Here is a 17,286-nt window from a genome sequence, read left to right as displayed (position 1 = left end):
TCTCGGTGGATGCTGCAGTGGACCCAAGTGGCGTCGGGAGCAACTGCTTGCTTGCGCGTTACCACTCCACTATGTCGCCCTGTCTTGACTTGCGCCATCAGTACAGATGCCAACACATCTTTACCACCAAAGTCCATTTGATGTCACAAAGCTGTCCAGTACTTAGACAAATATCCTCTCATGTTGTCCTGGTTTGCAGAAGAGGATGTCTTCCTTATTTGACCCCCCATAAACGTAACGGACATATACCAGGAGCTGTGCCAGGCCCGCCACCTCTGTCGACTCATCCAGCTGTAACACATATAATTCACTGGCTTGTATGCGAAGCAGTAATTGTTTCAAAACATCTCCTGCCAGGTCAATGATGTGTCGTGAAATAGTGTTGTTTGATGAAGGCATTGTCTGTAATGTTTTTTGGCTTTCCCCCCAGCGTTGTCCCAGCCATATCTGCGGCAGCTGGAAGAATTAAGTCCTCCACAATAGTATGGGGCTTGCCTGTCCTGGCCACTCAGTAGCTCACCATATAAGACTCTTCTAGCCCCTTCATATTAATGGTATCTGTTGCTTTTATACATGTCTTACTACTCGAAAGTCATCTTTATTCTCTCTCAAAAAACTCCTTTAGCTTATTTTTCAAATTGTCATGTGCTGTTTCAGTTCTGCCCACAAATTTTCTGTAGGATTGACTTTAGGGCTTTGTGATGGCCACTCCAATACCTTGACATTTGTTGTCCTTAAGCCATCTTGCCACAACTTTGGAAGTATGCTTGGGGTCATTGTCCATTTGGAAGACCCATTTGCGACCAATCTTTAACTTCCTGACTGATGTCTTGAGATGTTGCTTCAATATATCCACATAATTTTCCAACCTCATGATGCTATCTGTTTTGTGAAGTGCACCAGTCCCTCCTGCATCAAAGCACCCCCACAACATGATGCTGCCACCCCCGTGCTTCACGGTTAGGATGGTGTTCTTCAGCTTGCAAGCCTCCCCCTTTTTCCTCCAAACATAACAATGGTCATTATGGCCAAACAGTTCTATTTTTGTTTCATCAGACCAGAGGACATTTCTCCAAAAAGTACGATCTTTGCTCCCATGTGCAGTTGCAAACCGTAGTCTGGCTTTTTTATGGCGGTTTTGGAGAAGTGGCTTCTTCCTTGCTGAGCGGCCTTTCAGGTTATGTCGATATAGTACTCATTTTACTGTGGATATATATACTTTTGTACCTGTTTCCTCCAGCATCTTCACAAGGTCCTGCAGATGAATGTGGTACCTTCAGGCGTTTGGAAATTGCTCCCATGGACGAACAGACTTGTGGAGGTCTACAGTTTTTTCTGAGGTTTTAGCTGATTTCTGTTGATTTTCCCCATGATGTCAAGCAAAGAGGCACTGAGTTTGAAGGTAGGCCTTGAAATACATCCACAGGTACACCTCCAATTGACTCAAATGAAGTCAATTAGCCTATCAGAAGCTTCTAAAGCCATGACATCATTTTCTGGAATTTTCCAAGCTGTTTAAAGGCACAGTCAACTTAGCGTATGTAAACTTCTGACCCACTGGAATTGTGATACAGTGAATTATATGTGATATAATCTGTCTGTAAACAAATACTGGAAAAATTTGTTGTGTCATGCACAAAGTAGATGTCCTAACCGACTTGCCAAAAGTATAGTTTGTTAACAAGAAATTTGTGGAGTGGTTGAAAAACGAGATTTAATGACTCCAACCTAAGCTTATGTAAACTTCCGACTTCAACTGAACTATGTCTGTAGGGTCCCTACTGCCTGAACTTGTCCAATAAGAACAGTCATTTAAAAATATGTCTTCTGCTTTCATGCCTGGTGAGCATTCGGGACCTACTTTCCAACCCAGGGTGTAATGGAATCACTGTGATGTGTAGTCTCTGTTAACCCTTCTGAAGCAGACAGCCAGTGCTTGTTATCTCCTTCCTCAGCTGTTTGTGGCTCTGTCACAAATGGCATTCTGTTCCCTATATAGTTCACTACTTTTAACCAGACTACCCTGTTCAAAAGTAGTGCACAAAAAAAAGGGAATAGGGTGCCATTTGGGATGTACCCAGTGGTCTACAACAAGACTGTCACGTGGTCACTTTCCACTTTCCTTTAGTATGTCTAGATTACCTGTCATAATCTCTGATCTACCAGGGTGGCCCTAGCTGTCATAATCTCTGCTCTACCAGGGTGGCCCTAGCTGTCATAATCTCTGATCTACCAGGGTGGCCCTAGCTGTCATAATCTCTGATCTACCAGGGTGGCCCTAGCTGTCATAATCTCTGATCTACCAGGGTGGCCCTAGCTGTCATAATCTCAGATCTTTTACGTATACATGTAGCTATGGCGATGGTTGTTTATAAGTACAGTGTGAATTGACTGTCAGGTGTCCTACATGGAGAAATGCATAGTGCTTTACTTATGGACCCTGGACCATGTAGCCTTGTACAGTTCTGTAAGTACTAAACTGGGTGGATCTATGTAAACTGACAGACGCTGTCAAGATCCATTTTTGGAATCCGTTTTTTGTCTGCATGCATGGAGAATAAGAATTTGTTCTTAACTGACTCACCTAGTTAAATAAAGGTTAAATAAAATATATATATATGTAGGCAGGATCCAGTTCTATAAGTAGAATGTATATCTCTGTAGTAGTATAATGTAAACTGACAGAAGCTGTCGGTGTCTATTTGTGGGCCGTGTTAAATCCTTCGCACTCTGACATTAGTCCTTTTAAATGTTGTAAATTTAGTTCAGACTTTCCCGCATTGCTGTCGCCGCTGCCGCTCGCCAAGGCTCACATGCCTTCAAGGTGATGCAAATTAAGCCGAAAGGGCCGAGGTCAAATCGGACAAAATGATGTCACTTGTTGTTGACCAGCCAGAGCCATAGATGGATAGACTGTAGGTTGGTAGACTTTAGAAAAGCAAAGCAATAACTAAATGTACTGAATACTGCTGAAAAGCATTTTATTTTTTATTTTTTAGAACCACTAGTCAGGAGGATACAGACAGCTCAGGAGGTATGCTTAGATAAGCAGAAAAATATATAAATATATATATATATATAGAAACTGCATGCAGAGACATAAAAATAGTATCCACAAATTAATCTGACTCAGGGGAAGTAAAGGACCTCACTGCCAAAATCACGAAGTATCCATTTAAACCTTTTTGTACCCTTTATGTCTTAACTCTCAAAAGGTATAACAGAGCAGACCGTACTAAGACGGGAGTATCAATGAACATTATTGTGGAAAATGTATGTTCAGTTTGTCGCACCCGCGACCTTGCGATAACGCGTTCTGCCAGCATCATTTTAGCCACAGATTGATGTGCTAGCTGTCTAGTCTGTGTTTTTATAGATGTGCAAGGAACATAAAACTATGCATTTGTTTAAGGAATTGGCAACTCGTTCTCATTCGGAGAAATAAGCATCTTCTTTTTCAGGTAGGCCACTTGATTTCAACGTCTGTTGCCAGGTAGAATAGTTGAATACACAAGGTGCAATTTCTAAATGTGGTTGTTTGTCAGCAATTTTTCCTCTTTATGTCAGTCACTGACTGTCACTAAATTAACCCTGTTTTTAGGTTGGTTAAGTTAGTCTAGCGGCCAGCTACCCACCACACACACTGTACCCACCCACCCACCCATACACACTGTACCCACCACCCACCCGCACTGTACATACCCACCCATACTGTACCCCGCCACCCACCCACCCACCCACCCACCCACACTGTACCCTGCCACCCACCCACACTGTACCCCGCCCCCCACCCACCCACCTAATGTAGTTACATTAACATTAGAGGGTTATGCCTACTTTTCAAATATATTAGCTCACAACTCTTAGAACTGATAGTGGCAACAAAAAAAGTGCATCATAATGTCTTAACTATTTGCAATCCGTTGTCTTTTGGATGGTCTGTCAGCCTGTAGTAAAACATGGCTACATGCTCTTGTCTTGTTCTGTTAGACCAGCACTTTGTCATTCTGTCACTGCTATGGGCCAGTAGTTATCATCTCACTGCTATGGGCCAGTAGTTATCATCTCACTGCTATGGGCCAGTAGTTATCATCTCACTGCTATGGGCCAGTAGTTATTACCTCACTGCTATGGGCCAGTAGTCATTCTCTCACTGCTATGGGCCAGTAGTTATTACCTCACTGCTATGGGCCAGTCGTCATTCTCTCACTGCTATGGGCCAGTCGTCATTCTCTCACTGCTATGGGCCAGTCGTCATTCTCTCACTGCTATGGGCCAGTCGTCATTCTCTCACTGCTATGGGCCAGTCGTCATTATCTCACTGCTATGGGCCAGTAGTCATTCTGTCACTGCTATGGGCCAGTAGTCATTCTGTCACTGCTATGGGCCAGTAGTCATTCTGTCACTGCTATGGGCCAGTAGACATTCTGTCACTGCTATGGGCCAGTAGTCATTCTGTCACTGCTATGGGCCAGTAGTCATTCTGTCACTGCTGCTATGGGCCAGTAGTCATTCTGTCACTGCTGCTATGGGCCAGTAGTCATTCTGTCACTGCTGCTATGGGCCAGTAGTCATTCTGTCACTGCTGCTATGGGCCAGTAGTCATTCTGTCACTGCTGCTATGGGCCAGTAGTCATTCTGTCACTGCTGCTATGGGCCAGTAGTCATTCTGTCACTGCTGCTATGGGCCAGTAGTCATTCTGTCACTGCTGCTATGGGCCAGTAGACATTATCTCACTGCTGCTATGGGCCAGTAGACATTATCTCACTGCTGCTATGGGCCAGTAGACATTATCTCACTGCTGATATGGGCCAGTTGTCGTTATCGCACTGCTGATATGGGCCAGTTGTCGTTATCGCACTGCTGATATGGGCCAGTTGTCGTTATCTCACTGCTGATATGGGCCAGTTGTCGTTATCTCACTGTTATGGGCCAGTTTTCCCAGACTACGCCTCCTCGCCTACTCCTGTATCAAATTGTATTATTAACATGCTTTGTAAACAACAAGGTGTAGACTAACAGTGATATTCTTACTTACAGGTTCTTCCCAACAATGCAGAGAGACAGAAAAGATAAATAATAAAAAGATAAAACGCATCATAATAAACAATAAGAGCAGCATTATGTGATGAGTCAAAAAAAAGTTTTCGCAGCAAGGGTCAATGCCAATATTCCGGGTAGCTATTGGCTAACTGTTTGGCTAACTGTTTGGCTAACTGTTTGGCTAACTGTTTGGCTAACTGTTTGGCTAACTGTTTGGCTAACTGTTTGGCTAACTGTTTGGCTAACTGTTTGGCTAACTGTTTGGCTAACTGTTTGGCTAACTGTTTGGCTAACTGTTTGGCTAACTGTTTGGCTAACTGTTTGGCTAACTGTTTGGCTAACTGTTTGGCTAACTGTTTGGCTAACTGTTTGGCTAACTGTTTGGCTAACTGTTTGGCTAACCGTTTGGCTAACCGTTTGGCAGTCTTAAGGCTTGTTCAGGGTCCTGTTGGTTCCAGACTTGGTGCACTGGTACTGCTTGCTGTGCAGTAGCAGAGAAAACACTATATGACTTGGGTGGCTAGTGTCTTTGAAATGTTTTGGGACTTCCTCTGACACCGCCTGGTATTAGAGGTGCTGGGTGGCAGGAAGCTCTGCCCCAGTGATGTACTGGGCCGTATGCACTACCCTCTGTAGCGCCTTGTGGTCAGATGCCGAGCAGTTGTCATACCAGGCGGTGATGCAGCCAGTCAAGATGCTCTCTGGAAATCAGACCCTATGTCGTTTTAACAATTGATTAGCCTATATTTGGAAAGCTTCTACTGTGGAATGGAAAAGGCATCACCTGTCTGTCAGATTAATAATCCAGTAGGTCGGTGAGTCAGGTGAGCTATCTGTTTGTTCTGTTACGTGGATAAGGAGTCTGATTGGCTTTCTGCAGATTAACCTACAGATCCATACATTTGTTTTCCGCTGGAAGACTTCGGTGTGTGTCTCTCTCTCTTAGCTTGGCCTATACTGAGACACTGCAGACTCCTTTGTCCTAACGTCGTTGTTTATCACGTCGATGTGATCTGACCCTGAATTCTACAACACTCCTGCTACTAAAGATCTGAGGAAAAGTATATCTGGAACGCGACTAACCCCCTACTTACAGAGGCTAGCTAAGCCTAGACCTACACTGAGACGTACATAATAATATGGGGCCAGTAACCGAAAGGTCGTGGGTTTGAATCCCGGTGCCGACAAGCTGAAAAAAAATCTGTCGCTGTGCCCTTGAGCAAGGAACTTAACCCTAATTGGGGGCACGGGACATTGGTGACCCTGGCCGTGACCCCACTCCCTACGCTTTTCTCAGGGAGAGTTGGGATACGCAAGAAAGACATTTCCATTAAAACACGTGTACAAGTGTGTAACAGGACAAATGTAAGCACCCCAGCATTATTATAGTTATATTTTACTAGGTAGTTGGACTTTATGAGGAAATATATTTTCCAGGACATGTGGCCTTGACGTGTGTGCTGTGCTTGTTGTTGTTGTTGGGGGGGAGATGTATGGCTGCGTTCCCAAATGGCCCCCTATTCCCTATATAGTGTCTTATGGGCTCTTGTCAAAGTAGTGCACTATATAGTGAATCAGTTAGGATGCATGCTGTCTGAGCCCTGGGATGGGAAATGCTGTTCTGCGTACGGCTACTTCACTCACTCAATTAACCCTTTCGCTCTCTATCTCTCTCCCGCTCTCTCTCTCTCCCTCTCCCGCTCTCTCTCTCCTCTCTCTCTCTCTCTCTCTCTCTCTCTCTCCCGCTCTCTCTCTCTCTCTCCCGCTCTCTCTCTCTCCCTCTCTCTCTCTCTCTCTCTCCCGCTCTCTCTCTCTCTCTCCCGCTCTCTCTCTCTCTCTCTCCCGCTCTCTCTCTCTCTCTCCCGCTCTCTCTCTCTCTCTCCCCGCTCTCTCTCTCCCGTCCCGCTCTCTCTCTCCCGTCCCGCTCTCTCTCTCCCGTCCCGCTCTCTCTCTCCCGTCCCGCTCTCTCTCTCCCGCTCTCTCTCTCCTCTCTCTCTCCCGCTCTCTCGCTTCTCTCTCTCTCTCTCCCGCTCTCTCTCTCTCTCTCCCGCTTCTTTCTCTCTCTCCCGCTTCTCTCGCTTCTCCCCGCTTCTCTCTCTCTCTCCCCGCTTTCTCGCTTCTCTCTCCCGCTCTCTCGCTCTCTCCCGCTCTCTCTCTCTCTCCCGCTTCTCTCTCTCTCTCTCCCGCTTTCTCTCTCTCTCTCCCGCTCTCTCTCTCTCCCGCTCTCTCTCTCTCCCGCTCCTCTCTCTCTCCCGCTCTCTCGCTCTCTCTCTCTCTCCCGCTTCTCTCTCTCTCTCCGCTCTCTCTCTCTCTCCCGCTCTCTCTCTCGCTCTCTCTCCCGCTTCTCTCTCTCTCCCGCTCTCTCTCTCTCCCCGCTTTCTCTCTCTCTTCTCCTGCTTTCTCTCCGCTTCCCCTTCTCCCGCCTCTCCGCTTTCTCTCCCGCTTTCTCCCGCTTCTCTCTCTCCCCGCTTCTCGCTTTCTCTCTCTCCCGCTCTCTCTCTCTCTCCCGCTTTCTCTCTCTCTCTCTCCCGCTTCTCTCTCTCTCTCCCCGCTCTCTCTCTCTCTCTCCCGCTTTCTCTCTCTCTCCCGCTTTCTCTCTCTCTCTCCCCGCTTTCTCTCTCTCCCGCTCTCTCTCTCTCCTCTCTCTCTCTCTCCCGCTCTCTCTCTCTCTCTCTCCCGCTCTCTCTCTCTCTCCCGCTCTCTCTCTCTCTCTCCCGCTCTCTCTCTCTCTCCCGCTCTCTCTCTCTCTCCCGCTCTCTCTCTCCTCCCGCTCTCTCTCCCGCTCTCTCCCCCTCTCTCTCTCTCTCTCTCTCTCTCTCTCTCCCGCTCTCTCTCTCTCTCCCGCTCTCTCTCTCTCTCTCTCTCCCGCTCTCTCTCTCGCTCGCTCGCTCGCTCTCTCGCGCTCTCTCGTGAGTGATAAATGTTAACGATCCCAAATGTGTTTAAACGTCACACCCCTAATAAGGCCTGAATAATGAACAATTCTGACTGACGTTGTTCTCTTTCATTCTTTCCCCACCCTGCCTCCCATCTCTCAGGTGGCTGTCGAAGGTGTGACTTCATCGCCCGGTGCTCTTCATCGAGGAGCCGGGATCTGATTGGTCCCTTTGGGTTGCGGCTGGCGGGCTGGCTCCTCCCCCTCCCGGAGGCAGCGTGCGTTCCCAGCTGCCTCCCTGCACCCCGCGCTCGCCCGGCCTGCTCGCCCATGCCCCCGCCACCCCCGCCAGGCCCTCCAACGCCATGTGCCTTCCCCACACCATGGAAGCAGCAACGGGGAAGCACGGAGCGAGCCAGGCAGGGTTAGGCCTAGGGGGGCTGGGCCAGGGGGGACGGGGGTGTGGGGGGGTACCACTAGAGCCCTTCGTACACCAGGTGGGCGGGCACACCAGTATGATGCGTTACGACGACCACACTGTGTGTAAACCCCTCATCAGCCGGGAGCAACGCTTCTACGAGTCGCTGCCTCCTGAGATGAAGGAGTTTACACCAGAATATAAAGGTAAGAGGAGGAACACACACACACACACACACACACACACACACACACACCTCAGAACCAAGCACTGGTAGTGTAATGTTACCTGACATGCTCTTAGTTAAACACACGCCGTTCATCCATCCATCCATCCATCTGTTCATCCATCCATTCATCCATCCATCCATCTGTTCATCCATCCATCTGTTCATCCATCCATCTGTTCATCCATCCATCTGTTCATCCATCCATCTGTTCATCCATCCATCTGTTCATCCATCCATCTGTTCATCCTGTTCATCTGTTCATCCAGTTCATCTGTTCATCCGTTCATCTGTTCATCCATTCATCTGTTCATCCATCCATCTGTTCATCCATCCATCTGTTCATCCATCTGATCATCCATCTGATCATCCATTCGTCCATCCATTCATCCGTCCGTCCATTCATTCATCCATCCATTCGTTCATCCATCTATCCATCTGTTCATCCATCCGTTCATCCGTTCATTCATCCATCCATCCATCTGTTAATCCATCCATCTGTTCATCCATCCATCTGTTCATCCATCCATCTGTTCATCTGTTCATCCATCCATCTGTTCATCCATCCATCTGTTCATCCATTCATTCATTCTGACCCAGTACAAAAGGTGGGAGGAATGTTCCAATGTCAAATGAATGTCCCACTGTTTGGATGATGAAAGTGACTTGAGAGAGAGAGAACCGGAGCGTCCCTGCGTAGTGCCATGAAAAGCACTGTGCTTCATCACACGCTGACAGAGGTGCAACAGTTCAGGGAGTGCTCACGTGTTGTGCCACGCAAAACGGCCAAAATCACACTGGCATAGGTATTACAGTCAGATGGCATCACTCCTGCCCCTCCTAGGGTCCCTCCCGCTCCTGCCCCTCCTAGGGTCCCTCCCACTCCTGCCCCTCCTAGGGTCCCTCCCCTCCTGCCCCTCCTAGGGTCCCTCCCACTCCTGCCCCTCCTAGGGTCCCTCCGCTCCTGCCCCTCCTAGGGTCCCTCCGCTCCTGCCCCTCCTAGGGTCCCTCCGCTCCTGCCCCTCCTAGGGTCCCTCCGCTCCTGCCCTTCCATTCCTACCCTTCCTAGGGTCCCTCCACTCCTACCCCTCCACTCCTACCCTTCAATTCCTACCCTTCCTAGGGTCCCTCCATTCCTACCCTTCCTAGGGTCCCTCCATTCCTACCCTTCCTAGGGTCCCTCCATTCCTACCCTTCCTAGGGTCCCTACATTCCTACCCTTCCATTTCTACCCTTCCTAGGGTCCCTCCATTCCTACCCTTCCTAGGGTCCCTCCATTCCTACCCTTCCTAGGGTCCCTCCATTCCTACTCCTCCTAGGGTCCCTCTACTCCTACTCCTCCTAGGGTCCCTCTACTCCTAGGGTCCCTCCGCTCCTACCCCTCCTAGGGTCCCTCCGCTCCTACCCCTCCTAGGGTCCCTCCGCTCCTACCCCTCCTAGGGTCCCTCCGCTCCTACCCCTCCTAGGGTCCCTCCGCTCCTACCCCTCCTAGGGTCCCTCCATTCCTACCCTTCCTAGGGTCCCTCCACTCCTACCCTTCCATTCCTGCCCCTCCTAGGGTCCCTCCACTCCTACCCCTAGGGTCCCTCCACTACTACTCCTAGGGTCCCTCCACTCCTACTCCTAGGGTCCCTCCACTCCTAGGGTCCCTCTACTCCTAGGGTCCCTCTACTCCTAGGGTCCCTCTACTCCTAGGGTCCCTCTACTCCTAGGGTCCCTCCACTCCTACTCCTCCTAGGGTCCCTCACACCCTCAGTGCAGGCGGAAACGTTGCGGACAGAAGACAATGAGGTCTGATTCTTAACCAACATTGTCCCTGAGGGTGTTCTCTTGGAAGTGTCACACAGACAGCCTAGTTTCCTGTCCTCGTCACCCACTCAGAGGCTTTCCCCTGCAGCCTTCAGAGAGAGAGAGAGAGACCCTGTGGACCTTGACGCATACTGTCACTAAGTCTCCTGGGAAAAACACTGTTTGTCACACCCTGCCAAAAGTAGGACAGACCAGGAGTTCTCATAGGCTTTGATCTGATTCTCCTGTTGTCACTGTGTGGGTGTGGCCTTTTCTTGGCATGTCTGACAGTACACAGAGTTCTCTATCTGAGAGAGGAAACAGGATGTTATAACTAGAATATCAGACATTAACATTAGCCAGGCTGTCTATATATCTACCAGAAGACGGCTAACTAGAACAAAACAGGACCATGTGATTCTTTGGGATATTCACAAAATGAATCCATAGACTTGGAGCAGGGATTGTTGTTGAGATAGATAGATAGATAGATAGATAGATAGATATAGATACTACATTTTGTATGTTGAAGCATAATTGATGAAAGGTTGCATATTACATTTTGGGCTTACCCAGGCTTCCTTTAAGACTCCATAATGTTTAATCTGTAGGTGCTACAAAGCAGACGTTTGTGTCATAAGAAGCTTTACCGTTTTGCTCTGTAATAATGAGTAGTATTGTGATTTTGAATATTGAAAATATACCATCTTTGATTTGGCTAATCTTTCAGTATATTGTTGAACGTAATATACTGTACGTGCATGTGGGACTAACTTATGAGGATATTTTTCTTCATGTTTCTAAATCCTGAGTAAATCCCAGTGTTATAACGCATGTAGAGCAGCATGCCTGTCTCCCCAGCCATCTGTGTTTGGGATGTTGGGATGGCATCATTAGGTCTAATCAATCATATTGAGTTAGACAGCTAATAAAAGCACTGCAGTGGAAAGATGTGGCTCTGGTGCTGGCTCTGGTCTGGCTCTGGTCTGTGGTGCTGGCTGTGGTCTGGCTGTGGTCTGTGGTGCTGGCTCTTGTCTGGCTGTGGTCTGTGGTGCTGGCTCTGGTCTGGCTGTTGGCTGTGGTCTGTGGTGCTGGCTGTGGTCTGTGGTGCTGGCTCTGGTCTGGCTGTTGGCTGTGGTCTGTGGTGCTGGCTGTGGTCTGTGGTGCTGGCTCTGGTCTGGCTGTGGTGCTGGCTCTGGTCTGGCTGTGGTCTGTGGTGCTGGCTCTTGTCTGGCTGTGGTCTGTGGTGCTGGCTCTGGTCTGTGGTGCTGGCTCTGGTCTGGCTGTGGTCTGTGGTGCTGGCTCTTGTCTGGCTGTGGTCTGTGGTGCTGGCTCTTGTCTGGCTGTGGTCTGTGGTGCTGGCTCTTGTCTGGCTGTGGTCTGTGGTGCTGGCTCTTGTCTGGCTGTGGTCTGTGGTGCTGGCTCTGGTCTGGCTGTGGTCTGTGGTGCTGGCTCTTGTCTGGCTGTGGTCTGTGGTGCTGGCTCTGGTCTGGCTGTGGTCTGTGGTGCTGGCTCTGGTCTGGCTGTGGTCTGTGGTGCTGGCTCTTGTCTGGCTGTGGTCTGTGGTGCTGGCTCTTGTCTGGCTGTGGTCTGTGGTTCTGGCTCTGTTCTGGCTCTGGTCTGGCTCTGGTCTGGCTCTGGTGTGGTGCTGGCTCTGGTCTGGCTGTTGGCTGTGGTCTGTGGTGCTGGCTGTGGTCTGTGGTGCTGGCTCTGGTCTGGCTCTGGTCTGGTGTTGGCTCTGGGGGGGAAGGCAGGGGTACCGTGTGTGTGGTCATGCACTGACTGACTGACGAGACGAGTCACTCACTCTAACTCTCATCACTGTCTGGCAGGGCCCTGAAATCCTAGGAAAGGAAACCTAAAAAATCCTTTGGTTAACTTGTCCCAATGCGAAACCATTGACCACATTGCATGATTTATGAATGGGAAAGGGATATAGGAGATTGACTTTATTCAGCCAGTTTAGACACCTTTTATAAACTAGTCAACACCTGCTGTTCAGTTGTCGTGAAACACACGAAAAATAAAATAAATGAATGTGCCAGAAAACAATAATTAGTTTAAGTGGATTTCAACTCATTGTTATTACATTACATGGGATGTGCAAATTCACCAGCATCATGCTCTCTCCCTCCGTGTAAAGAAATTAGACTGCAACCAAACACAGCGCACACAATTTGTACCTGGAGGCAGGACAGCAGACTGCGTTTATCTGTCATCGCTCACTTTGTGACTGACAGACACCTATCCTATCAATAATATGCATATCAGGGCTTGACATTCACATTTTTTTGCCACTTCTCCTTTGGACAAGTAGGACAGATTTTTTATTTATTTTTTTACTTGTCCGAAAGCTCAAGTCACTTGTCCCCTAAAAAATAAAGGTCTGTTAACACCATGGGCCAAAAAGGTGACTGAAAATTGTGTTGTATGACGCAAGAAACCACATCACAAAATAACCTATATTATGATCACTGTTATTGACATTAGAAGTCTGCTGGTCTCTGATCCCATGTATTATACACCATCTCCTGCCGTTGAAGCCTTCAGCAAGGCACTTAACACCCACAGAGTAAAATACTGCGTAAGACGTGGTCCATCAACCCTCCTACATCTGCTGACACCATAAGCTGACAGAGACTCAGCTTATTAAGGTCCTATTGAACAGCTGTTTTTTTTACAATGTGGAGGTGTTAGAGCAGGACTGGAGTAAAAGCTATCCAGGAGGATGGTTGGTTATCCTGCCCACCCAGTATCTCTCCAGGAGGATGGTTGGCCATCCTGCCCACCCAGTATTTCTCCAGGAGGATGGTTGGCCATCCTGCCCACCCAGTATCTCTCCAGGAGGATGGTTGGCCATCCTGCCCGCCCAGTATCTCTCCAGGAGGATGGTTGGCCATCCTGCCCACCCAGTATCTCTCCAGGAGGATGGTTGGCCATCCTGCTCACCCAGTATCTCTCCAGGAGGATGGTTGGCCATCCTGCCCACCCAGTATCTCTCCAGGAGGATGGTTGGCCGTCCTGCCCACCCAGTATCTCTCCAGGAGGATGGTTGGCCGTCCTGCCCACCCAGTATCTCTCAAAGGAGGATGGTTGGCCATCCTGCCCACCCAGTATCTCTCCAGGAGGATGGTTGGCCATCCTGCCCACCCAGTATCTCTCCAGGAGGATGGTTGGCCATCCTGCCCACCCAGTATTTCTCCAGGAGGATGGTTGGCCGTCCTGCCCACCCAGTATCTCTCCAGGAGGATGGTTGGCCGTCCTGCCCACCCAGTATCTCTCCAAGAGGATGGTTGGCCGTCCTGCCCACCCAGTATCTCTCCAGGAGGATGGTTGGCCGTCCTGCCCACCCAGTATCTCTCCAGGAGGATGGTTGGCCGTCCTGCCCACCCAGTATCTCTCCAGGAGGATGGTTGGCCGTCCTGCCCACCCAGTATCTCTCCAAGAGGATGGTTGGCCGTCCTGCAACAATGCAATTAAAAGCAAATAGTTTTTGTCTTTAATAAAATAATTCCCCCCATTCAATGAACCATGGATCAAATGACTAAGGTGGGCGAGGTAGCGAACTAAGATATTTATCTATTTGTAAGGTAAAAAATATTCCCTGTTCAGGGGAGATCTTGACCGTATAGGAGTTACTTATTAATTAGGCTTTGTCAGAATGACCATGGCCAGTTTGGAATAGAGAAGAATCCTAGCCAATTATGAGCGCTTGAGAACTGGTTGTACGACTGGAGAATGCACCATTGGTTTCATTAACTGTGCACCTGTACCTGGCCATTTACACTTATTCACATGTTATTTTAGGACATGGCACATGACATTGACCTTTAATACACACTAAATAGTTAACTAGCGAGAAACAGCCAAACTACACAATATGTTTGGAATTGGCTTTCTAGTTAGTCTGTTGTGTTTTTCATTATTTTACCTGCTGTGTAATATCTCTCGCCTCTGGCTATGGGCCACAGGCACACACAGGTGATGCACACAACATCACTTTCCCAGGATTTTCATTGCTGACCAAAAATGAGCTATAACTGGACAAATAACTCACTAACTAGCAATGAATTTCAACAAATATGCTCTGTTTGATTTCCCACCCCCCCCAAAAAAATGGCATGATTTGAAAAACTGCTTGTGCCTATCAATGCAGGTCTACAATAATTCTACTCTGAGATTGGGAGGACAGTGTGTAAAACATTACATCTGGAGGACCCTGATCCAATTCTGATGGGACTGGCCTAATTGTTTTTTTAACTTTTTTTTTTACTTAACTTAAATCTATATTCGTCTTGTCTAACAATTTTTTTCTACTTCCCCCGGGCAATCAGACTGGCGAATTTAAACTTTTAAATGAAAAGTAACCTAGTTAATATGAAGTGGAAAAGTAGCTGTCTGAAAATGAGTCTAACCGGCTGATGAGGTAACTGACGGTGCTAATGGAAAACACTGTCAACGTGGTCCTATTGAGTTAGGGCATCGTGGTCCTGTTGAGTTAGGTCCACGTGGTCCTCCTGCTGAGTTAGGGCATCGTGGTCCTCCTGTTGAGTTAGGGCATCGTGGTCCTCCTGCTGAGTTAGGGCATCGTGGTCCTCCTGCTGAGTTAGGGCATCGTGGTCCTCCTGTTGAGTTAGGGCATCGTGGTCCTCCTGTTGAGTTAGGGCATCGTGGTCCTCCTGTTGAGTTAGGTCCACGTGGTCCTGTTGAGTTAGGGCATCGTGGTCCTCCTGCTGAGTTAGGTCCGCGTGGTCCTCCTGCTGAGTTAGGGCATCGTGGTCCTCCTGCTGAGTTAGGTCCACGTGGTCCTCCTGTTGAGTTAGGTCCACGTGGTCCTCCTGTTGAGTTAGGTCCACGTGGTCCTCCTGTTGAGTTAGGGCATCGTGGTCCTCCTGCTGAGTTAGGGCATCGTGGTCCTCCTGTTGAGTTAGGGCATCGTGGTCCTCCTGTTGAGTTAGGTCCACGTGGTCCTCCTGTTGAGTTAGGTCCACGTGGTCCTCCTGTTGAGTTAGGTCCACGTGGTCCTCCTGTTGAGTTAGGTCCACGTGGTCCTCCTGTTGAGTTAGGGCATCGTGGTCCTCCTGCTGAGTTAGGGCATCGTGGTCCTCCTGCTGAGTTAGGGCATCGTGGTCCTCCTGCTGAGTTAGGTCCACGTGGTCCTCCTGTTGAGTTAGGGCATCGTGGTCCTCCTGTTGAGTTAGGTCCACGTGGTCCTCCTGTTGAGTTAGGTCTACGTGGTCCTCCTGTTGAGTTAGGTCCACGTGGTCCTCCTGTTGAGTTAGGTCCACGTGGTCCTCCTGTTGAGTTAGGTCCACGTGGTCCTCCTGTTGAGTTAGGGCATCGTGGTCCTCCTGTTGAGTTAGGGCATCGTGGTCCTCCTGTTGAGTTAGGGCATCGTGGTCCTCCTGTTGAGTTAGGGCATCGTGGTCCTCCTGTTGAGTTAGGGCATCGTGGTCCTCCTGTTGAGTTAGGGCATCGTGGTCCTCCTGTTGAGTTAGGGCATCGTGGTCCTCCTGTTGAGTTAGGGCATCGTGGTCCTCCTGCTGAGTTAGGGCATCGTGGTCCTCCTGTTGAGTTAGGGCATCGTGGTCCTCCTGCTGAGTTAGGGCATCGTGGTCCTCCTGTTGAGTTAGGTCCACGTGGTCCTCCTGTTGAGTTAGGGCATCGTGGTCCTGTTGAGTTAGGGCATCGTGGTCCTCCTGTTGAGTTAGGTCATCGTGGTCCTCCTGTTGAGTTAGGTCCACGTGGTCCTCCTGCTGAGTTAGGTCCACGTGGTCCTCCTGTTGAGTTAGGTCCACGTGGTCCTCCTGTTGAGTTAGGTCCACGTGGTCCTCCTGCTGAGTTAGGTCCACGTGGTCCTCCTGTTGAGTTAGGTCCACGTGGTCCTCCTGTTGAGTTAGGGCATCGTGGTCCTCCTGCTGAGTTAGGGCATCGTGGTCCTCCTGCTGAGTTAGGTCCACGTGGTCCTCCTGCTGAGTTAGGTCTACGTGGTCCTCCTGTTGAGTTAGGGCATCGTGGTCCTCCTGTTGAGTTAGGTCCACGTGGTCCTCCTGTTGAGTTAGGTCCACGTGGTCCTCCTGTTGAGTTAGGGCATCGTGGTCCTCCTGTTGAGTTAGGTCCACGTGGTCCTCCTGTTGAGTTAGGGCATCGTGGTCCTCCTGTTGAGTTAGGGCATCGTGGTCCTCCTGCTGAGTTAGGTCCACGTGGTCCTCCTGTTGAGTTAGGGCATCGTGGTCCTCCTGTTGAGTTAGGGCATCGTGGTCCTCCTGTTGAGTTAGGGCATCGTGGTCCTCCTGTTGAGTTAGGGCATCGTGGTCCTCCTGCTGAGTTAGGTCTACGTGGTCCTGTTGAGTGCTCTTGTCTGCATTAAAACCAAATATCCATCCAGGTTGGATTTGAGAGCAGAGATGAGGTGTGCGCTATCGACCACACCCCCTGACATGCGTCAAGCACACCCATCTCATTAGTGGAGGTGAGATAAGATGCATTGTCAGACTCATTTTCAATTGACTGTCACAGCCCAACATTTTAAAGTATGTGATGGTGAGTTGAGAAGACAATCAGAAATACTGTTAGAATGTTTTACAATTGACTGCCATAGCCCCAAATACAAAGTAAACAATGGCCGTTAACTACAGTGCATTTGGAAACGTTACAGCCTCAATCTACACATGATACCCCATAATGATGACGCAAAACCAGGTTTTTAGAATTTTTTGCATATTTATAAAAATAAAAACGACTGAAATCTCACATTTACGTAAGTATTCAGACCCTTTACTCAGTACTTTGTTGAAGCATCTTTGGCAGCGATTACAGTCTGGAGTCTTCTTGACTATGACGCCACAAGCTTGGCACATTTGTATTTGGGGAGTTTCTCCCATTCTTCTCTGCAGATTCTCTCAAGCTCTGTCAGGTTGGATGGGGAGCATCGC

The 17,286-nt window shown here is 49.0% G+C and overlaps 1 protein-coding gene across 6 annotated transcripts in view; it reads left to right on the top strand.

Annotated features, from left to right (window-relative positions):
* ip6k1 (inositol hexakisphosphate kinase 1) overlaps positions 1-17,286 on the top strand; it is a 75,384-nt gene that overhangs the window by 35,361 nt on the left and 22,737 nt on the right. For all 6 annotated transcript variants that reach the window (XR_006761411.1, XR_006761413.1, XR_006761412.1 and 3 more), the window contains exon 2: positions 8,083-8,543. Coding sequence is in view for 3 of the 6 variants with exons in the window: in XM_045705754.1 (XP_045561710.1) it covers positions 8,285-8,543 (259 nt within the window). In the remaining 3 variants the exon portion in view is untranslated. The remainder of the gene's footprint in view (positions 1-8,082; positions 8,544-17,286) is intronic.

The sequence above is a fragment of the Salmo salar genome, chromosome ssa22 (assembly GCF_905237065.1).
Source record: "Salmo salar chromosome ssa22, Ssal_v3.1, whole genome shotgun sequence".
Classification (NCBI taxonomy): domain Eukaryota; kingdom Metazoa; phylum Chordata; class Actinopteri; order Salmoniformes; family Salmonidae; genus Salmo; species Salmo salar.
The sequence above is the reverse complement of the archived record's forward strand: the minus strand, read 5'-3'. Positions and strand labels throughout refer to the sequence as shown.